This window comes from Fonsecaea pedrosoi (genome assembly GCF_000835455.1).
Source record: "Fonsecaea pedrosoi CBS 271.37 unplaced genomic scaffold supercont1.3, whole genome shotgun sequence".
Classification (NCBI taxonomy): domain Eukaryota; kingdom Fungi; phylum Ascomycota; class Eurotiomycetes; order Chaetothyriales; family Herpotrichiellaceae; genus Fonsecaea; species Fonsecaea pedrosoi.
This window is the reverse complement of record NW_013550613.1, coordinates 1,071,769-1,098,320: the sequence shown is the minus strand read 5'-3', so window position 1 is coordinate 1,098,320 and position 26,552 is coordinate 1,071,769. Positions and strand designations below refer to the sequence as shown.

At 53.2% G+C, this 26,552-nt stretch overlaps 7 protein-coding genes across 7 annotated transcripts; 3 read left to right on the top strand and 4 right to left on the bottom strand.

Moving 5' to 3' along the window:
- Nucleotides 1-9: 9 nt before the first annotated feature.
- Z517_04281 (uncharacterized protein) lies at nucleotides 10-1,588 on the bottom strand (the record flags this gene model as incomplete). Its single annotated transcript, XM_013429610.1, has 6 exons — nucleotides 10-145; nucleotides 226-651; nucleotides 759-1,006; nucleotides 1,113-1,193; nucleotides 1,338-1,408; nucleotides 1,477-1,588. 6 exons carry the CDS (start codon nucleotides 1,586-1,588, stop codon nucleotides 10-12), a joined length of 1,074 nt encoding a protein of 357 aa, XP_013285064.1.
- An 805-nt stretch (nucleotides 1,589-2,393) lies between these two features.
- Z517_04280 (uncharacterized protein) lies at nucleotides 2,394-3,501 on the top strand (the record flags this gene model as incomplete). Its single annotated transcript, XM_013429609.1, has 2 exons — nucleotides 2,394-3,328; nucleotides 3,360-3,501. The coding sequence occupies 2 exons, from the start codon at nucleotides 2,394-2,396 to the stop codon at nucleotides 3,499-3,501; spliced, it is 1,077 nt and encodes a 358-aa protein (XP_013285063.1).
- Nucleotides 3,502-3,839: 338 nt separating this feature from the next.
- Z517_04279 (uncharacterized protein) lies at nucleotides 3,840-8,713 on the bottom strand (the record flags this gene model as incomplete). Its single annotated transcript, XM_013429608.1, has 2 exons — nucleotides 3,840-4,373; nucleotides 4,427-8,713. 2 exons carry the CDS (start codon nucleotides 8,711-8,713, stop codon nucleotides 3,840-3,842), a joined length of 4,821 nt encoding a protein of 1,606 aa, XP_013285062.1.
- A 3,321-nt stretch (nucleotides 8,714-12,034) lies between these two features.
- Nucleotides 12,035-14,007, bottom strand: Z517_04278 (uncharacterized protein; the record flags this gene model as incomplete). Its single annotated transcript, XM_013429607.1, has 5 exons — nucleotides 12,035-13,074; nucleotides 13,124-13,246; nucleotides 13,299-13,395; nucleotides 13,449-13,573; nucleotides 13,632-14,007. 5 exons carry the CDS (start codon nucleotides 14,005-14,007, stop codon nucleotides 12,035-12,037), a joined length of 1,761 nt encoding a protein of 586 aa, XP_013285061.1.
- A 1,702-nt stretch (nucleotides 14,008-15,709) lies between these two features.
- On the bottom strand, nucleotides 15,710-18,298 carry Z517_04277 (uncharacterized protein; the record flags this gene model as incomplete). The annotated part of the gene is made up of 2 exons (XM_013429606.1): nucleotides 15,710-17,829; nucleotides 17,887-18,298. The coding sequence occupies 2 exons, from the start codon at nucleotides 18,296-18,298 to the stop codon at nucleotides 15,710-15,712; spliced, it is 2,532 nt and encodes an 843-aa protein (XP_013285060.1).
- A 3,229-nt stretch (nucleotides 18,299-21,527) lies between these two features.
- On the top strand, nucleotides 21,528-23,424 carry Z517_04276 (uncharacterized protein; the record flags this gene model as incomplete). Its single annotated transcript, XM_013429605.1, has 5 exons — nucleotides 21,528-21,626; nucleotides 21,685-21,759; nucleotides 21,814-22,175; nucleotides 22,239-22,641; nucleotides 22,696-23,424. 5 exons carry the CDS (start codon nucleotides 21,528-21,530, stop codon nucleotides 23,422-23,424), a joined length of 1,668 nt encoding a protein of 555 aa, XP_013285059.1.
- A 507-nt stretch (nucleotides 23,425-23,931) lies between these two features.
- Z517_04275 (uncharacterized protein) lies at nucleotides 23,932-25,974 on the top strand (the record flags this gene model as incomplete). The annotated part of the gene is made up of 1 exon (XM_013429604.1): nucleotides 23,932-25,974. The coding sequence occupies one exon, from the start codon at nucleotides 23,932-23,934 to the stop codon at nucleotides 25,972-25,974; it is 2,043 nt and encodes a 680-aa protein (XP_013285058.1).
- Between the last annotated feature and the right edge of the window lie 578 nt (nucleotides 25,975-26,552).

The window sequence follows — 26,552 nt, the reverse complement described above, 5'->3', positions numbered from 1 at the left end:
CATACGCAATCACAGTCTGGCACTCGGCCTCAAATACCCCCCAACACGGTTCAGCACCTTGATAGCGCCATCCATCATCTCCTCCACAATCTCTGCTGCAGTCTGATTTGGCGTGTTGACGAGACCAGATACCTGGCCGGCAGGCCTATATTCAGCAAAAATCACATGTTAGCAAACACCCTTTGCGGCGCGATACCGTGGTAGGAGGAGTAAGAGTAGACGTACATGCACACCGATTGATCCTCAATCTCCTCGGTGAGGCCTCCGGTCTTCTCCAGCTTCTCCAACTCGTGGTTTAGGACAAGGATGCCTTTACTTTGCAGCTCCTCGATCTCGTCCCGTCGCTTCGTCTCCCAGTTCCGGACATAAGGGCTGGCAATGGCGCGGAGGGGACGGCCGGTCCAGATTGTCGACTTGATGGTGTCGTCAAAGCCCGCAGCGAGGATGGCTCTCTTGGCGGCCTCAGCGGCGCCGGATTCTTTGGCCGTGACGAATCGTGTGCCGACCCAGACGGCCGAGGCGCCCAGCGACAAGGCTGCCGCAATGCCGCGACCGTCGAAGATGCCGCCGGCGGCGACGAGCTCGACGGGCTTGCCTGTCAGTGGGGAGGTATAGTTCTTGACAATATCGGCGCAGGCGGGAATCAAGATACTTCACAACCAAGTGTCAGCGATTTCGTTCCCTTGCCGCGGCTTACAACGAGATATTCCGATGCACCAGCATTTCCCCGTCGTTCGAAGTAGACCAGTCTCACTCACGTCGTGGCCGTTTCGCCAGTGTGGCCTCCAGCTTCTCCTCCCTGGGCGCAGATGATGTCGGCACCAGCCTGGCACGCCTTGTGGACATGCTTCGGGTGTCCAACCATGTTCATATAAAGCACGCCGTGTTTGTGCAGCTTGTCAACGACGTGTTTGGGGGCGACTCCCACGGCCGAGACGAAGAGTTTGGCGCCACCGGCGATGATGATGTCGATGAGTTCGTCGAGGGCACCTTTTGTGTAGTCCGACTGCAGATTGTAACATTAGAAAGAGGGCGATTAGTGGAACGAGGGACCAGAAGCGAGGGAGAGATTTCGATCGGAGGGAGCAAGAATGGAGGAGGACATTACTCACGTTGGTCTTTCGCGCATTGCCGCCGACTTGTGGGAGCAAGAGATCGACGCCAAAGGGGGCTGAAGGGTCCTTGAGAGCGGCCTGTTCGAGCGAGAGTTGACAAATTCAGCCTCTGTAATCCAATCCGATTCCTTTTTCTCCCTTATTTCCCCAGCTTTTTTTTTTTTCGGGTTGCGGTACCCATCCGCCTCGGCCAAAATAACTGCGAACAAATCATCCACTCACTTTCAACTCCTCTATCATCTCCTTGAGCATCTTGGGCGTGTATCCGACTCCACCGATCACACCGAGGCCGCCTCTCATGGAATTTAGCATTACACCTAAGTATGGTGATAGGGAGATTGTTGCGATCCAGACAACATACCGGCATTGGTCACCGCGGCCGCAAGAGGAGCGCCCGACGTCGAACCCATACCAGCCAGGAGGATGGGGTGCTTGATACCCAGCAGCTGGGTGAGGGGGGTTGTTATCGACATGGCGGTCGTTAATGCGATGCTGATATGGGACGCAGACACAAACAAAAAGTCCCGTCTAAAACTCGCAGGATGGATGTGTAGATTGGTCAAGATCAACCAGAAAAAGGATGAAAAAAAACAAAAAAAAACCGTGTAATAATGTCCTTTAAGTCCTTCGACACCAAGTTTCCGAGGCACAGTGTCAGCAATTAGCCAGCGGACTACCCACTTCACTTGACCTTGGATAAGCGAAACGGTCAGTACCTCCAAGTAATAAGTAAGCTTGTGGTGCCAGTTGGAAAGCCTTGACCTCACAGAACAAGTTGGAACTCGGTACCGGTTGTCCAATGCTATTTTGTTGAACCTGGGATATGTCTGTCTTGCTTGTGGACGACTCGGCCAGACGAGCTCTGAGCCGAGTTAGACGATGCGGGATACCGAGGTCTCGACGCGTCGCTCCTACAGGGTTTCCCCGCGGGTTTTGAAGAGGAGGGGGCGGATGGGACCACTTTCTTTTCCTCGTATCTATATCCTGCCTCCTTGTGCCTATGCTCTATGCTGTTGAAATTCATTCAGTTGTGATTGTAAACAAATCACCTGATCGCCTTCTGCCCCCGGTGGGATGAGGGGGTTGACGAGGCTGAACCACAGCCTTACGCCATTCCCTCCCCTCGTTAAACTGCGTTGGCACAACTGGTTAGTGGCACTGGTGGCCACTAGGCTGAGATCTCACCTAATATTCACGTCTCGTATTGCTCATAGTTAGCCCGCCCACCCACCTCCCTCAATCCATAAACGCCAGAAGATTCCCTTTTCTAGCATAAACATGCACCTGACCGACCCTATCCACCTCTCCTTGGACGATGCAGATAACGTTGTCCCGGATATCGCACGCATCAAACATTCGTCCTTGACCACCACTCCGCTGGGACAGTTGAGATACGGCGACGTCCCCGCCGAGGAGGCTCACGAATGGCTCGAGGCGTGCACCAGGGTCGAGCTCCTCACCGAGCTGAAATATCCCCGTATCGTCGGTCTCGAGTGCGACGGGTTGGGTCGACATGTACCGCGCATGGAGCACCTGGTCATTCGCGATCTGGATCTGGACCTGGACCTGCCGCAGCCAACGGCACAGGGTGAGGTAGTGTCTGCCGCTGGAGGTGTCGTCGTCGCGTTTGCCGAGTTCCAATATCACCCATTGCCAGGACAAGAACAGGAACACAGAATAGAACCATCTGTCTCAAAAAGTACGACAGAGACCCAGAGCAAAGTCGAAATACCAAGCTTGACCTCCTCCTCGCCACCTCCGACGAATGTCGATACGGAGGTCGTCGACCTCCCATCATCCGCCCACCGCGCCCTCCACGAACACTGGGACCAGACCGTCGAAGCCGCCCTCTCAGCCACGTTCGGGGGCATGCACTGCTTCGAGGTGCGCGGCATCGGCACGCTCTCCCCAACACACCTGCGCAAGGGCATCGCGAGCAGATTGTTGGCATGGATCTTTCCCTGGGCGGACAGGTTGGACGTCCCTGTCCTCCTGGCCGCGACTCCCGCGGGGTATCCATTCTACATTCGACATGGGTTTGTAGAGGTCGGTGACCACCACCGCGGTGAGGACGACGACGAGGCAAGTACGAAAGGCACGAGAGGTACGCAGCCGTTCATCGAGTGCGACATGGCCGAGTGGGGAGGGATTGGGATCCATCGTCATGTCTTGATGATACGGTGGCCTAAGCACGCGGCAGGAGTGGATGGAACGTAAACCCTTTCCAGCTGACAACTGACTCAGTTATCCATCCATCCGTCGCTTCATGAAATGCCGCACTGGCAACATCATGGTCGTTGCCTCAAATGACTTTTTTCGTCCCCAGAATATCGCCGAAAGCATACATGGCAACGAACGGAAGATCTCACATCTGGCCACCGATTGATGCCCACGAGGTAAGTGCGTGATGAATTAATAGATTGCAACAATCTATAGATCAGTATGCGATATAGGTGCGACGTCTACACACCCTCAAGAACTTATCATCCAGATTTGTTTGACACGATAACATGCTGACTGGTTTTTACAAACACTTTTATCATTCTTCGCTGGAACAGCAAATGTCATTAAGATCACATACATCCCACCACATTGATAACAAACAAACTCCAGTCAGATACCTCATACCCAAAATCCAGGAAAAGGTAGTGTTACAAATTCCACCCAAAGACTCATATCTTGCTGCCTTCTCCGCGGCAACAACAACACATATCAACTAATCCCTTATTTCTTCTTCTTTCCACTTCCCAGGCCCATAGCTTCCGCTAAGCTGCCCAAACCCAATCCACCCAGCAGCTTGTCAACACCGAGACCTCCCAATAGGCCACTCACCAAACCACCAAGACCCAAGCCGTTGAGCAATTTGCCCACCAACCCGAGCACACCGCTCAGCAGTAGACCGACAGCAGCGATGATCTGGAACAAAGGTTCTGTCAACAGCGCCCACAGTGGATTCAGCTTCTTCTTCGCATGAGGCATATCGGCAATCTTCTTCTTGGCGTTGTCGATGGTCTTGACCACTTGAGTGGTAAGTTCCTTCAATCCCTCTGCCACACGATATTCTTCTGGCGAAGCCTCACCACTGGCTGCCTTCGCTTTGGCGTTGGCTGCGATATGACCGTCGGGGTCAAGTCCGCGGATGGCACCATTGCATTCACCTAGGATGCGAGAACCCTCTTCGATAAGAGGCTTGACGTCTTGCACGAGTTTCTCCTCATCGAGCTCGTCTTTGGGGGTGCGATCAGCCCTTTCGACAAGCTGTGACGATAAATTAGTATGGCTATTGGCAAGCAAGCAATGAATGCACTTACCTCTGTGATCTGTTTGCAAATAGGCTCCATCTTCTCCAACGTCTGATTGATGATATTGGAGATCTTCTTTGCAACCTCACGCTCCTCTTCCTCTTTGAGTTGCTCGGGTGTTGGACCCTCCTCAACTTCTTCTTCATCTGGAATGTTTTCAAGCAGGGTGCATTCTCCAATCTTGTTGCCGTCTTGATCCACGACATAACCATTGTCGTTGACCTCCTTGCCAATACAGGCGAGCAAGTTGCCCTCTGTCAATCGGCCAATAACATCTCCATTGCGGTCGCGGACTTCACCCTCCTTATTCACGCGGAGGCCAGACATAGGTGAAACCTCTCGTTCCTTCTTTTCTGGTTCCCAGCGTTCGGCGTGACCAATGACATTACCATTCTTGTCGACAATATCTCCGTCGTCATCAACCTTGCGACCGACCAACTTTTTGATGTCACCTTCGGTGACACGACCGATGATCTCTCCGCTAGCGTCCTTGACCAAACCATCCTTGTCAATGGTTGTAGAGTCGAAGTTGGAGAATGGTCCTTCGGCACGACCATCATCACCACCTGCGATGAGTCTTGCACGACCGATGACTCTGCCATCATTGGACCAGATTTGTCCTTTGCCATCCACCTTACAACCGACAAGACGCTGAACTTCACCCTCGGCGACTTCGCCAAAAATGGTTCCATGCTCGTCAACGACCTTGCCTTGTTTGTTGACAGTCTTACCAGCGAGGCTGGATAGATCTTCCTCAACAACCTCTTCTTCGGGGACTTCATATGGTTCGACATGGCCTTTGACATTGCCGTACTTGTCGATAATGTCGCCATCTTCATCCACCCCGCGGCCAAGGAGTTTCTTCCAATCTCCCTCTACCACCTGTCCGACAACATTACCTTCGTGATCCTCAACGAAGCCGTCCTTGACAACGATGAGACCCTCGAGGCCAGCAAACGGACCTTCAGGCTTAGCTTCACGCTCGTTGAATGGAATGAGTTCACAGCGGCCAACGACATGACCTTGATCGTTCCAGATCTGGCCGTTTTCATCGATCTTGCGGCCTGCAAGCTCCTTGGGATTGCCTTCGACCAGGCGACCAATTGGAACGCCATCAGGTCCGATGACATTGCCTTGTTTGTTACATGTCAAACCCTTCAGTTCTGAAAGGTCGATCTTCTGCTCCTCTGGTTCTGGCTCTGGTTCGGGTTCTTCGTATCTCTCAGCGTGCCCAACGACATTGCCTCGCTTGTCAATAATGTCACCGTCTTCATCGACTGCACGACCGACAAGTTTCTTTGGGTCTCCTTCAACAATACGGCCAACTCTGTTGCCGTTCTCATCTTCAACCCATCCGTCGGCCACAACGGTTAGACCTTCAAGACCAGCGAACTCGGCTTCTTCTTCCTTATCCTCTTGAGGTAGAGTCTTTGCCCGACCAATTATATGGCCTTTGTTGTCCCAGAATTGTCCCTGGTCGTCGCAGGTTGTACCAGCCTTCCAAATCTTCTTGGCATCTCCTTCGACCAGTTCGCCGACGACGTTGCCGTTATTGTCGACAATCTTGCCGGACTTGTTAACTTTGAGACCCTCCAGGATGGATAGAGGCGGCAAGCCATCGTCAATCTCTTCGGCAGCCTCTTCGACTTCCTCCTCAACTTCTTGGGGAATCATTTCGACTTTGCCAATGACATTACCGTCCTTGTCCAAGACCTCGCCCTTATCGTTCAATTTCTTTCCTGCAACGGCAGCAAGATCACCTTCGACGAGTTTCGCAATCTCGTCCCCATCCTCATTCAACACTAGACCTTTCTTGTTGACTTTGAGGCCTTCAAGGATCGAAGTTTCGGGGACTTCGGGAGTAGCTTCTTCAATGGTTTCGACGATACCTTCTTCGACAGCTTCGGGAATGAACTCGACTCGACCAATAACATTGCCATCTTTGTCCAGAATTTCTCCGTTCTCATTAATCTTCTTGCCACGGACAGCATCAAGGTCGAAACCTTCAGCCAACTGGGCGATGGGGTCCCCATCCTCGTTGACCACTTGACCTTTCTTGTTGACCTTCAATCCCTCGAGTTGTGCGAAATCTGGCTTGATGATCTTCTCGGCTGCGTCTTTAGCCTCGTCCACTGCCTCTTCGGCGGTGTCTGCGGCACCCTCAGCAGCATCAGCAGCTTTGCCGGCAACATCGGCCTGGTCGCCAGCCTCTTCGGCTTGCTTTTCGGCTTCTTCCGCAGCCTGCTGTGCTTCTTCAAGTTGTTCAACCAGTTCGGGGTGGAGTTCTTTCATAGCTTCTTCAGCAGCCTCTCCCTGGACGACCTCAACACGCCCAATAACTTTACCGTCTTTGTCGAGAATTTCACCATTCTCATTGGGAAGTTTACCGGCGCAAGCCTTAACGTCGCCTTCCACAAGTTTCGCGAGGACTTCTCCTTCGTCATCGAGGATAGTACCCTTCTTGTTGAGTTTGCGACCTTCGACGATTGTGAGATTCGGCTTAAGTTGGTCCTGCAATCCTTCAACCTTGTCGAATGCCTCTTGGACAAACTCTGGTTTGGCTTCCTCCTGGACACCGTCAACCTTTTCTTGCACTGCTTCGGCGGCTTCGGGTACGATTTCTGCGCGGCCAATGACGTCGCCGTCTTCGTCCAAAACTTCACCTTCAGCATTGAGTGTTCTCCCGACCAAATCAGCCGGATCGCCTTCGGTAATCTTGCCCAAGGTGTTGCCGGCTTGGTCCTTGATTGCTCCGTCTTCTTGGACCTCCAGGCCTTCCAGCGCTTCAACACCGGGAAGTTCCCCGGCAGCTTCTTCGACAGCTTGTTTAACAGGCTGAGGGAGGGTCTCTGCACGACCCACAGCATCGCCATCTTCATCCAGGATTTCGCCGTCGGCATTTACTGTCATGCCGACTAGGTCTGCCGGGTCGCCTTCAGTGATTCTGCCCAAGACGTTACCATCCTTGTCCAGAATGTCTCCGTTCTCTTGAACCTCCAAGCCGTCGAGGACGTTTAGGTCAGGAAGATATGTCTCGACAGCGTCCTCTGCTGTATCTTTGACGCCGTTAACAGCCTCTTCGGCCTGGTCCTGAGTACCCTCTGCAGTTTCGTGGACGCCATTGACCGCACCATCAACACCGGCGTCTTCGGTCGCCTTGCCAGCAAGTTCTTGAGCCTTTTCTGGAATGACGCTTGCACGACCGACAACGTCACCATCTTCATCGAGGATTTCGCCGTCGTCGCCAATCTCGTAACCCTCAAGATCGGCGGGGTCACCTTCGTCGAGTTTGCCGACAACGTTGCCAGCCTTATCTTTGATATCTCCGGTCTCGGTGACCTTGAGACCCTTCAGGATGGACAGGTCAACAGGCAGTCCTTCGGTTGTACCATCGGCTGCTTCTTCTGCGGTCTCCTCGACCTCATCACCCACCTTCTCTGCGTGACCTTTGACGCCATTCGCGGTGTCTTTGACATCGGGCACGTCCCCAGTATCTTTGGGTACGGCATCAGCTGCTTCTTCAGCCGTCTCCTTTGCGCCCTCCGCCGTATCTTCCGCCGTGTCTTGGACGTCTTCGGCAGTATCTTCTGCCGTATCCCTGACATCGCCGACTGTGTCGTCTGCAGCGCCTTGCACATCACCCTGAGAGGCCTTGCCTGCTGCGCCAGTAGCAGAGTCTTTGGCACCGCCAACGCGACCTGCGACTTTCTTGCCGGAACCAACGACACCGCTGGTGGCCTTGCCGAGTCCGCTAAGTGCACCGTTTCCTTTGCCTTCAGCCTCGTCCTCGGCTTCTTCGGCAGCATCGCCCTCTTCTGCCACTTCCTCTTCCTCTTCGTCTCCCTCGGTGCCCTCGTCTTTAGCAGCATCTCTGCCACCGCGGACCGTGTCACCTTCTTCCTCCCCTTCTTCCTCGTCGTCGTCGTCTTCAGGGATGGGCTCGGGGTTAGCTTCGGAGAGCTCACTGGTTTCGGCGCCGGTGTCGTCGCCTGGTTGACTGATCTTGCCGCCAGGCTCTTCCGTGTCTTTCATGCTGATACCTTGTTGGCTCTCCTCCTCGACATCCTTGCCCTTTTCTTCTACGGACTTGGTAATGTCTTCTGTGGGCTTTGGTTTCGGCGACTCTGACTCTGACAGTTTCTTCGGCGTCGCCTTGGAGGTGCCGAGCTTGGGCGGTTTCCGACCGGGAGTGCCTTCACCAGTCAGCTTGGAAGTGGACGATGAAGCAGGGTTCTTGCCGGTCTTTGTGGGTGTCTCGGGGACATTTGAGGTTCTGCCTGCCGCCGGAGAAGGCATTGTGCTCTTGTAGCTTCTGACTGTCTCTGGGGTCGAGCGTTTAGACTGCGGAGAATCTCTGTTCGGGGTGGGTGGGAAGCTGTAGTAGGCGTATGAGGAGGACGATAGTCGATTACTTGTCATCAGCTGTCTCAAACTATTTGCTGCATTTGTTTCTGCGCCGCTGTCAGGTTCAGCCGCGCACACACGCCCGTCTGGTGCTTTTCAGTTGTGTTTTCTCCTGGGTTGAGTTGGGTAGGTAGTATTAGATTGTTACGATGATAGGCTGATAATAGTACAAGAAGAGCTCGGAGCTAGAGTAGGTATACAATCAAAAACACACATTCAAGGTTTCTGTGAAGATCAGAAACAAAGTCGCCGTGGAACGAGGGAGGAGGAACAGCTTTGATCAAGTACACGGGCAAAAACTCCCCTACGTCACCGGTCCATCATTTTTGTTATAGCAGAGAGCAAAGCGAGCCAGCAGAGCTAGGTTTCCCTGTACTTGGTTGCTCTGCGGTGCGTGAAAGGAGAAGCCCCCTTGTCGAACCAGCCAGGTAGCTAGGTAGATACTCGTACGCAGGAAGGTGGGGTTGGCCAGTCATCCTGGGTAGTTTTCTCAGAAAAAAACCGGGTTTCTTGTTCCAACTGCGGCGGTGCCATGCGAGTTGCACATCGATTTCGTCCACTTCTCAATCATCCTCGAGGCCTTCCCGCAGATGAAAGCGCCACACCCTCCCCCGTGTGAAAATCTTACGAGGACTCGGTAGACGACGTCGCGTTTCTCCACTCAGCCTCCACCTAGAGGCCCTAAACTCTAAAATCCCTGCATGTGGCCGAGGGCATTGTCAAATCCCATGTTCGCAATGACCGCACTACGGGGGCCTGCTACCCTCGTGTAGGACGGAAAAAGAGCTGTTGTGGCGTATTTCCTTTGGAAAGAGAGAACAAGAAGCAGTACAAGGTTGATACGAGTTACCGGATATCGCTGTCTGCGTGTCCCTCCCATCGATTCCCAATGCCAATGTGTGAAGAGTTGGGACAATGATTGCAGCACCAGGCAAACTGACATCAGTTTCTCCATCCAACTGCTCCCACCCCGGCATGTGCTAGGATGGACCCTTGTCAGACTGCCTTTGAACCACACTTCTGCCTCCTTTCTCATTCGCGATTGTCTCCCTCCAGTCTCGATCGCCATTCAAAGCTGGCTTGGATGTCCCTGCAAGCCAGTGTCCATCTCCTTGTCCCATTGCCTTCCATTCGATGGAAATTGCATGCTTCTGTGCCACACTCCTACCTCATCCAGAGGTCATCGACCGCTCTGACGCAATTGAATGGATGGAACAAGTCAGGGTCAGCCACAGTTTCAGTCCAAATTGTCCATTGTGTCGTCATAGAGAGGTGCGTGCGGTCCAAGAGACGTGGATTATTGTGAGGGAGACCATTTGGATGCGGTACTCATCCGAGTATTTGCAAAGGATGTTTGGGATAGCAGCTTTCATTATCGAGGAGTTCGTCTTCGTTCACGGTAGTTGACCGAGGCCGCTCTAAGTACTGTACGATGAACAGATTGCAGCAATGCAGGCAGTAGCTACCTACGCTACTATGGGTGCCTGTACCAGCACGCCTCAGAGTATCACCATGACAAAATGAGTTCGGAACGGCGTACCCGTGGTCGACCACATGCATTCGATCATCGACCGATGTGACCGATGGGCGCCCGTGGCAACTTGTGTGCTCACCAGCCACAGCCATGCGTGTGCCCACATTACTTGGGCTTTGCCGATTTGCGAGGTCAAACAAACTTCTGGCGTGGTTGATCGGCGGTTGCAGCTTTTTCTGACCCAATTTTTCCAAGGATGATGGCCAAGTTTTTGCGTGGCTGGCCCCGCAGATGAGGCGGATGAGGCGGGGGTGCGGCAGGCGGCAGACGTTGAGATTGGTGACAAGTGGCCTTTGATTGGACGTGCTTGACATGGCACCGACATTGAGTGACATCACCAACACCAATGGACCACCTCGTTCCCCCTTGTTTTCTCTCTTTCTCCTTTCCTTTCCCTCTCATTTCCTAACCAGCCTTCGCAGCTGGTCTGCATCTTTTTGTGGCTGACCGACCTATCTTTTTTGTGGTCGCTGATCTAAAGAAAAGCCTCGTCACCTCCTGACACACCAATGGTCCCAATTGAAACCAACCCCCCTTCCACCGATGTCACAGTATCGACTTATCATCTGATTCGATTCGATCATGGAGCCTCATTGACAGCCACATACGTTTTTAGGGGGGAGGTAAGGAACGCAAGAGCTATCTATCCATACCCTAGAGTCACGGAGCTGTGAGGGAGGTACATGCAGGGGACTTTTGTCACTCGCAGCCCAGGCCTCTGTATGCGTCTACTCGTACAGCGTATATCGAGTAGCGCGCTCTCTCTCTCTCAACCCAGGCACCTACGTACATATAGATATGCCTACATACCTGCTGATGACTCCCCTACACGTCCTCTGTGTAGTACTTACCTCATACGAGTACCAAAGAATATAGTCCCTCAAAGGGCGCGGTATACCCACGAAGGTACCACGGGCATATATATGGCGCACAATGTACATTCCACATTCTACAATTCCCTTGACTTTTTTCCACCTCCCGCCCCAAATTTGATTTAGGGAGCCCACAGCCACAGCCACAGCCACATGTCTGATCTTGAGACGGGGACGGAGTCGTAATACCCAAGAAACACGTGGCTGGCTCGTGAAAAAAGGATTATCCGCTCTTGCTCCCCACACAAGTAGGTATCTATGGAGTACGAGTTACTTACATAGGTACTTAGGGTACTTACTACCCACCTAGTGATAAGTAAGTGTGAAATCCCTCATACTTACCCACGAACCACGACCTGGCGGCCGCCGGAACTAGTCACCTCGGTCTGCTCGGTGCTCGTTTGTCCGCGAACTTCCCCAATCTCCTCAAGAATTCTCCTCAGTCTCCCCTCCCCTCATCTCCTCCATCTCCGCGATTGAACGCATATCATTGGCGGAATTGACTCTGCTTTTCCCTTCCCCTCATAAACATACGATGTTATGTCGAAAGACAAAGGCGGAGATGACGAGTCGTTTACAGGACACATAGAGAGTTGGCCGTACTGGGTTGTATCAAATCTCCAGGGTACGACCACGTTCGTCTAGACTTTTGATGTCGAAGTTTTTTCATTATTCATCGAATACACAGGTGGCGGTGGACACGTCCCCTCAGGCCGAAAGCCGAACGAAGCTCATCCGGGTCGATGACACCGAATTCTCATTGACCTATCGTAGCTCCGTTACACACATTCATCGTCATTCCTCATATTAATATCCCCGTCTCGCAAATCGCCCTGGGATCACTGGACCTTTGGGCACCGACGACGCCGCCGCCGAGGCTGCAGAGCTCGACGAGCTGGTTGGCAATGGCACAAAGCTCTCGGTATGAGTGGCCTGTGCGCTGCCCTTGGTTCCCCCTTGTGTTCCGTTCACGTGCATCGTACCCGTCGCCATGTCCAAGCCATTGATCGCGCGCGTGAAGAAGCCCAAGGCAGCAATCGGCTGGTAGTAGGGTACCTCATGGCCCGACTCATAAATGCGAGTGAAAGAGAAATTGCCATACTCGCGCGTCTCGCCGTACTCGACTCCATCCACCACGAACGGCGTATATCCCGCCGCTTTGAATTGAGCAGCGTGAGGCCATTTGGCGGCTAGAGACACTGCTTCTCCGCCAAACCAATTGCAAATGTAGTCCGCGTCCCCATACACAAGCGTCACGCGCACCGAGGACGAATTAAGGATCTCTTCCAGATCGTCAATGAAGTTGAAGTAGATGAAATCGCCCGTCTGCTGGAAGGCGTAGTACACTTCATCGTTGGCATCTGACGTGTAGTTTGTGTCGACACCTAGAGCTTGTTGTGTCGTGGCCAAGTTGAGGTAGTCAATGAAGTAGGTGGGTGGGGTAGGGTCGTCGTATGGGTGACGGATATCGTAGACTCCGCGGCCCCCGTAGTAGTAGTAAGGTGACTCGACACTATCCCGGCACATGGCCTCGGCTTCGCTGCAGGCAGCTTGGCCTGTGAGAGTGCTCGTGTCGGCTTCGGCGCAGAAAGAGATCTGGTCCAGGCATCCGTCATTCATATAACAGGCGAACGTCATATAGTCATAGACAGTATCGTTCACAGCCTTGATGCCATAAGTATTGTTGTTGGCAAAGATCGGGTAATAGGGCGCTTGAACGTATTCGTCTATGATGCCATTCATGATTCCCAGGTTCACAAACTCGAAGGATTTGCCGGTTTGAGTACCGTTAAGGATCGCTTCGTTTTGGTGATAAAAGTAGTTGAAGAAGGCAGGACCATAATGTCCTACAGTATGGTCAGTTTCGTAACTGAGATGGATGTCGATATATCTCACCTCCATAAGATTCGGTCCACAGGTTGAATTTGGTTGATTGGACTTTAGAATCAAGCTGCGGTAGTGCTGCGTAGAATCCTTGAAGCACCTCCCATGCAGCGATCGCGGCAAGATCAGTGGTATCTACACCACAGTCGTGAGTATATGGGTTTGTAACAAGCCATGTCCTACTCACCAATCTCAGTCGCGTTGATTATTGGGTATCGGCCCGTGACATTTGCCTCTGACGGAGGAACGAATTGTCCGAAATTAGGATCCAGCGAGCCGGGGCCCTATATCGACATCAGTGCCATCTCTTGTGGTGACATTCCCCCAGAGCCCTCACCTTGGAGCCATATGAAAAACCCACACCCAATGGCTGGCTGAGAAAGATCATGTTCGAGGCCTCGTTCCATGCGTAGGGATTGAGGTGCGTGGTCAGATTCTCAGTGACATTGCACGGCCCGAGCTCTATAATACGTGGTCAGCTATAGGCCCGGGGCTGATTGGATTTCCAAAACACCCTCACCTTGGAACATTCCGATCAAAGAGTCACTTCCAGGACCTCCGTTGAGCCATAGTGTAATTGGGTCATTGGCAGGGTCGTTCCTCGACTCAAAGAACCAGAAGAAGCTGTGAACATCGGGAGCAAGGTTGACGAAACCTGCGTATGAATTGACGCCCGGGGTCGTCTCACAGACGCCTTCTTTGCCAGGTTCCTTATAGGTGATGTTGATGCCATTCGGGGTGACAATTGTCTTAACTCCAGTGGGCTCCGCTGGTAATTGTCGAGGTAAGACCTGCAGCTTTGGCCCAGGAACCCTTCTGTTATGCACGGTAGGTCCTTTGACGGCCGAGACACCAGCGGCAAGAGCGCCAACGAGGAAGAGTTTTGCACCGTGCATCACGATAGCTATTCAAATCGCTAGAGGTAAAAGAATGACACGAACGTGAGGAAGGAAGATCAGTTGAAGGTTGCCCTTTAGTTTGGCCTCAAACCGAGCAGCTGTTGTGTGACTTAGCAACCACCACCTAGCAGACACGGACAGCTGCGTGAGGAAGGGAGAGAGGAATGGGGTCGCGCGACAACATTAAGTAGCAGATGATTTACCACTTTACCTACCTCTGATCACGATCTGACTGCTATCTGCACGGACTCCACGCTCACAAAGAGTAGCAATCATTCTAGTGACTTCACTAGCTCCAACCTGACTGTGAGAGATGGCTGGTTAATCGCCCGAGGTGTGATCTCGTCGAAGGCGATTTGCTGCAGCTCAGTCACCAGGAACGCATTGGCCATAATTCGATGACGTTAAGCATGACAAGAAGTAGTATTGAGACAGGGGTCCTAGCTATAGTGACCCTGAACAAACGGGGTCTGACGCCGGGTAGAGAAGCTCGAGCTGCAGCGGTCCAGTCAAAGGACTTGATCCCACGGGAGAGCGTCCATTTCCATATGCGATCCGGTCCACATGAGGCAGGTGCCCAAGTGGATGTTACGGCAAATGCATGAATGACAGCTTCTGCCAGTCAATGGGGCTAGGTTGAGATAAGATTGCACCGCTCGGGGAATTCTGCATCAGGATGGTGGTAGATCCTCAGCCTGTGACTTGGCCAATGTGGCCAGGCACGACAGGGAACAGCCAGTACGGTTTATGCAGACAATATTCCTCGCCAAAGCTTCGAGACAACCGACCTCCAATCACACGATCCCTCTGGGCTTTCGCTACTTGTGCACCGAGCTTCCAGAAATCATTGGAAGACCCTCCGGAGCTGCGAAACGGCGTGTTACCCTGTAAAACATCTTTTAACCATCGCTTGCCCAAGAATGCGGGCGCGGTAAACACCTTGTGTGACAGTGCAAACAGCAATGAACAAGCATTGCGTGGCGGAGCTTCGAAAGCTTCGAAGCTTCTGTGACTTGGCGCTGGACACCGCGGATAGTGACGGAGAATGGAGGAGGGCCAGGATGCCAGGTCCCTAGGTAGACCAGTTGCGTGCAAACACTGCCCATCCAGGTAGAAGGCTTTCATGTCATTTTGGTGTGATTGGAGGATGTCCTCGTCAAATGGGTCGGCTGACTGCGGAGGAGGCCGAGTTCAAAGGGGGGGGGGTTTTTTTTTTTGGCAAGGCGAGCTCCCTTATCTCGTTGCCACTGGTCATGTTTTTTCAATGTGACATTGCAGGGTAGAGGTTGAACGGGCCACCGCCGATCAACTGGCGGGGGCGGAATCTTCTGTGCTTGAGGTGGGGTATTGGAGGCCCTAATGGCTATTCAATACTTCTCCAAGCAGAGAGTACAAGAGGACATGAGATGGACGATTGATATGAAAGACGAAATAAGACGATTTGTGTTGAGGAGATTGCGAGGCACGACGAAGAAATAAAGAGAATGGAAAGGAAAATTAGCCGCAGGCAGACTTCGTCACTTGATTCGCTTCTAAACAAACCAATGATCTGCATGCCACCTCAACATCTACCTAAGCTCTGGTAACGGTGAAGCAATATCCAGGCTCGTTCTGTCCTCAAATCATCCTGTTGTACTGATTCAAAAAGACACAAAAATGTCATGTTTTATATATACCATTCCATACGCATCGCAAAATCTCAAGCCTCACCCTGAATGGCCAAACCAAGTACAAGCTCATCGGTGGCGTCCAGTGGCTGTTCTGCATAACCGCATTGGTTCCGCTGCTCGTCTACCTCTTCAATCGTCTCCAAGGCGAACTCTCCAGAGTTAGGAGTGTGATTATCTGCATCGAATCCCTGAAGCCACTGCATATTCAAATCCAGGCCATCTTCGACAGTGGAAAACAAATCGGTGCCTCCTTCCAAATCGACAAGTGTCTCAAAACCAGCGTGTGTCGGATCCTCATCCATGGTACAGTTAAACCCTAGGTTCTGTTCGATTGTCATGTCCGCCGATTTGGTCAGTGCTTCGTCCGCGGTCTGATGGGGGTTCAAGCTCATATCCGACTCTGGTGGTGTGTACGCAGCAATGAGATTTCGCTCCTCCGGAGCTAGCGTCGAGTTCATGAGTAGCAAGCTCGCCGTGTGCATAGCCTCAGGAGGCGGCGTGAGCAACAGCGGTCCTGGGAGAAACTTCTTCTGGTCCATTCCAGTCGAGCTGGTCGAGAAGGGCGACTTCATCCCAGGTGTGGCCCCAGCAGCAGCATAGACCTGAGCATTGGTCTTACGCACTGCTGCATCGAGGAAGGAAAAGGCGAAATCCGCAGAAGCATACATCTCACGCAGTCTTTGTAAGGCCTGCATGCAAAATTGGAATCTCCGAATGCTCGCTTGCCGGGTATTGGAGTCGCTGGATTTGATATCCAGGAGGTGGATGATAATGGCAGGAAGCAGGCATGTTACCCCAGTGTTGGGGAGGTACCGTATCAAATCATGCGCAAAGAGTTCTTTGTACATCTCGGTAATATCGTTGGCGGCCTCGCGAACCTTCCTCCTCGACAATTCTCGGAGCTCCGGGGCAACCACAACATTTGGAGCCGAAGGGAGTATTTGTGGCCGATGCAATGCACTGATGGCGGTGAGGTAGATTCCAGTCAGCAGAGCTCGATGGAGGTTAATGACCTCGCCATCATTAGTGCTTGTCCGCTCGCGCGAATCCGGAGCAAAGTAATGGAGCTCATGCGGAAGGTCTTTGTGCCACTGGTCGAGTGCGCGATCACACCGGATTACATCGCATGGGTCTGCTGCTGACTTCTTCGGAACCAGTCTCATTGTAGTCTCTTGAGTTGCCCCAATCTTGTGCCCCAGAGTAGAGTATTGGACCGCGAGAACTTGGGTGATGCGGATACAGAGATCGGCAAGGCCGATACACATTTTGGCCAGTGTAACGCGCTTCGCAGTGTCTCTCACGGCAGGGCAGCCTCCGAGCATTCTACTGAGATCGGCTGGCAAGGGCTCGGTCTCAAAATCCGAAACCTCGAGCATTGGCACGTCGAAATCCCCGGTGCCTATGCGCATCGGCCGCCGCATCCCGATGGCGATCAATCGATCCCGCATGTAGCAGGACCACCAGATGCGCTTCCAGAGGCGGCGTTGTTGCAAGGTCATGAGCGAAGCATTCGACGTATCACAATTAAGGCCGATGGTTCGAGCCACCGAGATGGCCACACCCAGCCAGTGCCACACATCCTTTGGGTCATCGGGATTCTCGTACCAGTAGGTCATCAGCAAGACAGCCTGCACAACCGTGACTCGATCGACTTCGTAATCAAAATCGTACAGGAGCTTGACTCGCTGGAAGAAGGATTTCCTGGCAGCTTTCCGGGTCATGTAACCCTGGGCTATAAGATAGCGCATGTCAATGTATGCGGTTGCGGCAAACATGATGGCCTGGAAGAGCAAGAGGCTCACGGTGTTGGTGGGCTGGTTCCTTTCGATGGCGGTCAAAAAGTCCTGCAAGTCGACGATGGGGAGGAAGGGATGCACGTATTGGACGTAGCAGCGGAGCAGCTCGTTGCGGAAGCCTGTCTCGGGGATCAAAAACGCTCCCTTCTTCTGCAGATACTCCAAATCTTCGCTCATGATCCGGGGAGATATGGGTTGCAAATAGGGGGGTAGGACAATATTCACCCGGTTCGTTTGCTGGAGGAAATAGGACATTGCTGGGGAGAGGAGGGGCGGAGAAAGGTGGTTGGTGCCGACTGTCGACATTCGTCGGAAACGATCATCCTGGCTCAAGCGGCGACCCTGTGTCTGGTCTAGACAGATGCTCCATCAGCATCGGAAACCAAGCTTAGAGGAAGGAGGAGACTTACAAAGCATATGGGGTTTGTGATGGACCATCTCATCGTCCAGGGCTAGCTGGGGATGGGTTGGCTCGGACTTGGGCAAAGTCGGGACAAAGTTGTTCAGCTCATCGATGTCGTCAAAGATGGGAAATTGTGGAATTTCCTTCTCCTCTTCTATCGAATTGCAGGGAGACTGGTGAAAGAGCTCTCCGTCGGCATAGGATTTCCTCCGACGTTTTCCTTCAGTGACCACGCACTCAACCTCGTCGAGTCGGCAGTTCGTGCACGGAATTCCACTCTCGACCACATCACAACGTACTTTTCTCCCACGACAACAGTGGCAGGCTTTGGAAGCCCTTCGCTTGACGGTCCTCCCTCCAGTTGCCAGTCCAGCGGTGGAAGACTTCCTCTTGGGTTGGGTATGGGTGGTGGTCGCCATGGTGAGTCTATTGGCGGTCGAGGTGAGGTTTCACAAGTGAGTACAGAGGCGTGTGGAATGGGGGAAGGGATGAGGGTGTTTTCAAGAGCACTTGAGGGGTTTTTGCAAGTGAGAACAGAGAAGGGAAGAGAACAGGTGGTAGAGAGAGAAAAAACAGCGAGGGGCACCCCAGGTACTTGGTACAAACGAGGGTCCCTGGAAACTGATATGGGGAAAACCTAAACGGAACCAAGATGACCCTAGGTCCACCAGCCTGGGCTCCAATAACGGGGCAAAACAAACTGAGTCAATTGAACTCTCAAAGCCATTTTTTGCTCATCCCTACCCCGGACTACCCCGGCTGGGTGGAAGCTGGTTGGCGATCAGCGATTGGACCAGCAAGCGATCTCGAGCACCCCCGGTCGAAGGCCTGGAGGTCAGTGGTAGACTTGGCCACGTACCAAGCCCTCTTCGCGTTCGCTCTTGTGTTCTGGAGGTGGCTTTGACGAGCCGCGGCTGGAGACTGCCACTGGTGACAAGAATTCCCGTGGAGTTCATTCCCTGGGCTAGGAGTTCCAGACTGTCGAGCACACCTTTTCACTAAGCCACACGTGGAGAGGAGAGGAGGAACTTCCCCACTGGCAAGGGCGTCCAGCTCAGACGAACTGGGTTGGAAGCTTCCAGGTAGCGTGAACAAAAGCAAAGCTAGGTAATGTTCCGTTAAATGAGAGAGGTCCGATCTTCATCCGTGCCGATTTATCCTGGCCGGAACCGTTTCAAACAGTTATACAGAGTTAGGGTGGACTTGTGCCGGTGGAATATGCATGCTCGGCTATTCGAGCTACTGTGAAGACGGCAATGGTCCATGGGGGAGGCCTTGGAAGGACTGCCAGAGCCAGTCAGGTCGTCTGATAGAAAATTTTTTCTGTGGTGGTTGGAGAGTTTGTGGAGACACAGGCTATGTTGTCCTCTGGGGGCCGAGCACGAGGTCAAGGGAAAGAAGAAGAGAGAAGGCAAGGACGTGAAGGAGGGCGGCTCTCCGAGATACACTAGCGTGCAGCATCAGTCCCGAGAACAGTTCTCGAGACTGCGACGGAGTTAGCTCTCTCGAAGGTTTGACAGATGGGGCTGGGCTGACACGATTGTACCACTGAGCTGGCGGGGTGGGAAACGAATCCCATGGGGGATGGGGGTATTACGGAGATACCAAGAAGAATCAAGTCAGGTGAGTGGGATTTGGTTGACTGGGTGGCGAGCGCAGGAGATTATGCGAGTAAAAGATAGTCAGACAAGTTTGTAGACGAGAGTTGAGCAATGAGGAGAGAGAAAGAGGCGGGGAGCGAGTGGCACCAGTGGCACCAGTGGCACCTTCCGCCAAGAAAGGGCAAGGTGCCTTCTTACCTGAGTGTGTATGAGTAGGTATGTACTTGACGGCTGGAGCGGGCAGCTTTGAAGGAGTCAGGTGTGTCTGACTCGTGAATCCCCAGCACCAGCCAGTTAATGCCCTTGATCCCTCACGTCCCTAAAAAGAAAGAATCCTGAGTCTGACTGCATTACGTCGGTCATCATTCTCCGACCTCCGCAGCCTGTTGCCTGTGCTTTGACTCGCTCCATTCGAGTCAACTCCACTTCACTGCTTCACTGCCTTCACTTCACCTACGAGCAAACTTCACTTGCACCTCATCTCCAATAACCGAGTGGGAACTCTCTTGCCATATTGAGGGTGGCAGTGGTGGCAGTGGCGGCAAGGATCATAGACCATGTACCAAGTACTTGTACTCCCATGTAGTCCCTGTGTACCTCTGCGAGTAACAATTGCTGATCTCCAACTCTAAACAATAATGAACCCGTGTCTTTCCCTCACCTTACGAATTTCCCCCCTACGGGATGTTATCCCCTGCCACTGTTGAGGAACTTCCTACCTTCTCCTACCTGCTTGTGGGATACTCTCAACAACACATGGTTGAAAGAGCCGATATCTGTATTTAATGCCCAACCGCCTGACTGCCCTTACCACTTTCAAAATCACACTTCTCGTCGATCCCCTGCGTAACGTTTAAGACCGGCATAACCATGCTCCAGCGACGATCCTACCTGTGCCCCGATAGTTGAAAACCCCCGCGAAGCCTTACCACAACGGTTGTCCACCTTTCAGCTCAACCAAGTGTCGACATGTACTGGTGCTTGACCTCCAACCTGAACCCTGAGAGTAGCCCTCATACTGCCTGGCATGCATGCGTGAGGTGTCGAAGTCGATGATGTGAATGGTACAGCAAGGAAACTGCCTCGTACAAGAGATGACTAAAGCTAAGTGTTCGAGCTGCTTTCGGGTCCGAAAGTCTCGGATCCGGATCTCTGCGAACCAAAGCAGGTAAGACAAAACACTACTCGCCATCGCGTATCCTAAAAGTCAATGGGCAAGCGATATGGACCCTCCTCCAAGAAGTCGGCTTTTGGATTTGTCAGGCTGGGAAAAAGGTCACGTCTTAGGGACTCGTATCGCAGTGCAGTGGGATTCCAGGATCGAGACGTTAGAGACTGGCCTCCAACCCTGCTTCCCAAAAACAGGCTGGGTTGGAAAACCCCAAAGATGCACGTGGGCATACACAGGGATTCTTTTCACGGATGGCAATTGAACAATGGACGTTGCCCTCAGCTATCCTGCTAACGGCAAACGTGCGCATTGGACAGTGCCTTCTTTACCCCAACGTGCTCCCCACCCCCTTTATCGGCCTTCAGTTGCCGCCACACCTCTGCTGTCTTCCGGTGGCCCGAATGCGGGTAGTCCGGGGGTGGGCAGTCCAAGGGTGGCTCTCTCCGCTGTACCTAGTAAATAGACTAAGGCATCAGGCATGAAGCAGCTGCCACAGACGCGAAGCCGCGGCCTGAATGTCTCGTACCCAGCAGTGTTTACTACTCTCACTTTGCCGCGCGACATCTGTGAGTGTACCCGTGGATTTGGGCACGGTAGGGCTCTGTGCTCTAATGATGAACCAAGAAAAAGGTAACTGGACAGGATAGAGCAATTGATTGATCTTTCCCTTGCACGAAAGAGTGACGAAGATTGCGAGATGTCCGCCATCGACCCCAGGGTGGGGGTTGTTGGCTTGTTCATAGACAGCCTCGCCACCTCCAGTTTCAGCCTTACGCTGACGTACTGCCATCGTCTGCGAAACGGTGATTCTCCGAACAGCGTCGAACTGTGATAATTCACGAACAGCCCAATGCTTTGACATGCAAATTCTATCTCATGGAGGCCGAGCCAGTAAAAGCCTCCGAGGAACCCTCTGAGCCGTCCAAGACAGATCTCAGTGCAGAGGAGAGTAAGAAGGCGGCAGTCCTAATTCAGGTCGGAACTCTCTCGCCATCTCCCCTCTCGAACTGCCAATGGTTGACCCGCGCCCCAGAAAACCTACAGAGGTCACCGTGCGCGTCGCCAACTTAATGGGTTTGGCTTGGATGCCTCTACGCGGTGGTATGAGGTTAGTCACGACCCGTTAGTCGTGCTGCAGCCCTGACCGAGACAAACTTGACAGGCGGTGCGAGACGCCCAATTCAAAGCACACACGTCCCCGCAACCGCCGTCCTCTTCTCTCCATGACACAGACACGGCCCAGGGCACCACATCTCCCGCGATGTTAAAATGGAGTCGAGCCGCCGAGGTTGCTCGCAGGGCTGGCGCCGACGATCGTTCCCCCTCCGTCTCTGACTTCTCCGATGAAGATACTCCAAGCACCGTGGGCTCACTCGCCGATATGACCCAAGAAGAGAGGGAAGCGGCCAGAAGGAAACGAGCCGAGGCCAATGCCATGAGGAAGAAGACTGCCAAGATGATGGATTTACAATATTTCCTTGAGATGGTCGACCAAAAACATCGTTATGGGAGTAATCTGCGAAAGTGAGTGCCTCTTATACCCAGACTGTTGGATCACTTTACCACAAGCTCACACTGCATTCTCAGATATCATGCATATTGGAAGACACAGGACACCGATCAAAACTTCTTTTACTGGCTCGACCAAGGCGATGGCAAGAATGTGGACCTCCCAGAGTGTAGCCGGGCACGGCTTGACAAGGAGCAAGTGCGATATCTGTCACGCGAAGAACGTCTGAATTATCTCGTCAAGGTCAATGAAAAAGGGTTGCTTGTCTGGGCCAAGAATGGTGAACTTGTTTGGACCAAGGATGAACTTTTCAAAGACAGCGTCAATGGGATCGTCCCCATAGATGACTCGGCGCCGAAATGGAGGTATAACGTGCCACCGCCAGGTACGAGTGACTCCGAGAGCAGCTCTTCGGATGAATCAGAGGATGAAGACGAAAATACGGCGGGTGATGAAGGGGAAAGATACGTCAACGAGGAAGTATGTGTCTCCTTCAATCACTTTGACTCCTAACCGTTGCTGATCAGAGACCAGTTCCATCGAGCCAGAGGGTTGTCCAAGGTCAAGCATGTCAGTGCGGCAGTGTTGTTCAACCACATGATCAGAACAAGCCTGAAGAAAGGACATAAGTGGATATTCGTCTGCGATACTTCGTTTCGACTGTACATTGGGTACAAGCAGTCAGGGGCGTTCCAGCATTCATCATTCTTACACGGTGCACGTATCCTGGCGGCAGGGTTGATCAAAGTCAAACATGGGCAATTGAGACGGCTGTCGCCCTTGAGCGGGCATTATCGGCCACCGGCGGCGAATTTTCGAGCCTTTGTGCACAGCCTCCGAGATGAAGGTGTCGACATGTCGCATGTATCCATCTCCCGCAGCTATGCAGTCTTGGTCGGTCTAGAGAGTTACACCAAAACTCGCAAACGCATCAAGGCAGTCAGCGAGAGCGTCGTGCATGAGAAGGATAAGTTGCTCAATCCAGAGAAAGTCAAGATGGAAGAAGAGGCGAAGCGGGACAAGTCTCAGAGCGCGGAGAAGGAGAGGCTGTACCTGGAGCGGCAACGCAAGGCTCAGGAACGGGAAGCGCGCGAACGTCGCAAGGCCAAGCGTAGCTTTACGGGAAGACTCTCCAGCGCTTTGGGGAAGCTTGGACTGCGCAAAGACAGTAGCGATGATGGTCCAGCGGATGAGCAACTGTCAAAACGGATACCAGGGACAGGGCCGGAAGATGGCGTACCTCCACCAGAAGGCCACCGCTGATGGACACATGCTGGATACGTGTCGTCTATCCCAACGAGCACTTGCCTGAGGCTAGGTTCTGAATGTGGGTGACCAAAGAAGGTGGTTATTCCCTTGCTCTCTCTCTAGTTGTCATAAATTCTCCGAATCCGACGTATTGCTTCGGTCGTCCCTCAGCCACTCACCAATCACAGCGTGCGCCTCACATCAAGCGCAGGCACCAACATTTTCCATTGGGCTCTCCTCCTCAATACCTGCCCACGGCTGGCTGCTAGAGGTTTAATTACCACATCTGGGTACCATGCACTATACAGAGTGAGATATAGCAAACGAACTATGACTTCCCTGGTGACGCGAGCACCGGCCGCTGCCAATATCCCTGTCCCACGACGCAAACCGCAGCAGGATCAAGATGTCTATATAATGGGCTCCTTGTTCTCTTGATCACCTTGCCTCGCCATTGATGGACTTGTCAGGTTTCCTTCATTCTTTATGGCTTTTCTACTCGCATGAGTCTCTCTTCCCGCCATGGCTAAGATCATCATCATCGGCGCTGGCATCTCGGGCCTGAGTACATACCTGTTTCTGCGCAAACACCTGGTGCTCTACAATCTCAGTCCTGCTGCCCGAGCAGAAGAACGACAAGAATATGAGATCAAGATCTATGAAGCTCACGACATTCACCAGTCCCACTTCAATGTCTCTTTGGCGAATGCTGCCGCAAGCTACAACTCGGACGACGAGTCCACCACGAATGCACTCTCAGCAAACGGGGTAGATCCAATCTTCACTCCGCAAGCGATCGGAGCCGCAATCGGCATCGCGCGTAACGGACTAGACGTTCTTGCTCGCCTGGACGAAACAGAGGACCAGCAGGCGAACATTCAGGATCAGCCCTCCTGCAGCTTGATTGATGAAATGGCCGTACAAGGGCATCCGATCGAGCGGTGGGAACTCAGCACGGCACGAGGCTTCAGACTCGGCGTGGTCGAGCTCGCACGGCCAGGAAATACCGCCGCGCGATCGTCTCTCGATGACCACAAGCAGTCAAGAGCTGCGGGCACTGCAGGTCGAAATTCGTGTCCCTACCACGGAATCATGATCGCACGGCAATCGTGCTGGGAAATCCTCCGCGACCGCGTCTTGAGGGTAGCTCCCGACGTGATCATCCGCAAGAAAGTCGTCGACGTGATCATCGGCCATGAACAAGCACCCAACATCGTCAAGTTCGAGGACGGCTCCGAGGAAGAAGCCGACCTGGTCATTGGAGCTGACGGGCTCAGAAGTGTTGTGCGACGGGCAATGTTTCGCAAGGACGAGGGTGAGGGTGTTCATGCGACGGCAACCGATGGAGCGTTGAATGCTCGTGAGCGGGAGCCGAACGGCCAGAGCAGAGCAGGTTGGCTCCGAACGATTCTCTCTTACATCCGCATCCCGTTCTTCAACTTTGGAGGCCATGCAAACCAAAAAGACACCGATACTGACTACATTTCACCGCACTATGAGGGTCTAGTCGGCGTTGGGGGCTTTGTGCCTTCATCTGTGCTGCAAGCCTCCGGCCACAAGCCCGGCAGCATGACCGTGGTGTTTGGGCCGAACGGGTTCTTTGGGTACGGCTACTTGACCTCCTCATCCACATTACTGTCGCCATCACCGACCTCGTTGTCAAACGAAGGGACAGATACAGAGACCCCTCCTCAAGCGATAGATCTCAACTTGCCAATCCCTGCCCCAGGACCACTGGCAGGGTGGTGGTCCACATGTTCCAGCCCAGACCCATTTCCCTACTCGACTCCTTCGCCCAGAATCCCAACATCGTCTGCAGGAAATATTCCGGACACATATACGAGCACAAGCACAGGCACGAGCGCAGACACCGACAAGGATATCGAGCCAAGGACGACCCGCAAAGCCACCGACTTCAACAAGCAACTCGCGCTGACCGCGCTCCTCGACCGACACAGGACCTGGCACAACCCGGCCATCCAGGCGATTTTGTCGTTTGTGCAACACGACACGGAACAGCAGCTTCAACAACAACCAGATCAAGGTCACATTCGAGATCGGGATGCCGAGCACCAAATCCAAAACAACCACAATCACAATCACAATGGCTTCCTGACCGGAAAGGCTCTGGACGCAGCATATCCGACATGGACGACGCCCGAGCTGCCGTACTGGTCTCTGCGCGGCCGGGCGGTGCTGGTCGGCGACGCCGCGCACGCGCTGCAGCCGTCGAGCGGGCAAGGGGCGAGCCAGGCGCTCGAGGACGCCGAGGCGCTGGCGCTGTCATTGCGGGAGTATTATCTGGGCGATTCTACCACTACCACTACCACCTCCTCTCCTTCTCGCTGTCCTTCTCCTCCAGTTTCCCTTTCTCCTTCTGGCTCTCCTTCGACCTCTCTCGCAACCGCCCTGCGCGCCTTCGAAACCAGCCGCATGCCGCACGTGCACGCCGTCCGCGCCCGCGCCCAGCGCACCTCGCGCATGAAAGCCGACATGGGCGTGCTAGTCGAGTGGGCCATGTACGCCGCCATCTATCTGGGGTTGTTGTTTCGCAGCAACGAATAGAAAAACAGACATGTCGTTTTGGGGGGGGGGGGGGGGGGGGGGGGGGGGGGGGCTGGAAGTGGCGAGGAACAAGTAGGAAGGAAGGATGGCGAGGGCGAGGATGGAGACAAAAATGGTGGGGTCGAGTCGCCTTGAATACTACCTATGTACTTGCCTATACGTGCCTATCGTATGGAGGTAGATAGCTAAGGTATGTAGAACGTACATACTACTTGCAAGTGTGGCGATGGCGACTTAAGATCAATCAGACCCTGTCCACCTAGCGGGATAGGAATCCTGCATTCCTCTCCTGGAAACCTAGCACAGACCGAGTCCCTACACTCCTCTGTCTTTGTACAATCGCGAGGCATGTCAATTCGAAAGGAACGAATCTCCTCCGCTAACAACTGGGTGTTGACAGAAGTCTTCATTCCGATGAGGGCGTGTTATCTGCTCTTTCAAGAATTGCTGACTGCATTCTACAGGTCTACGGCCACCACCAGATCCAGAACATGCAATCTAACCGTCACCTCGTCATCTTGTCCTTGGCCGTCACGCCTATCCGTATCCGTAATACTTCACAATCTGCAGGCATCACA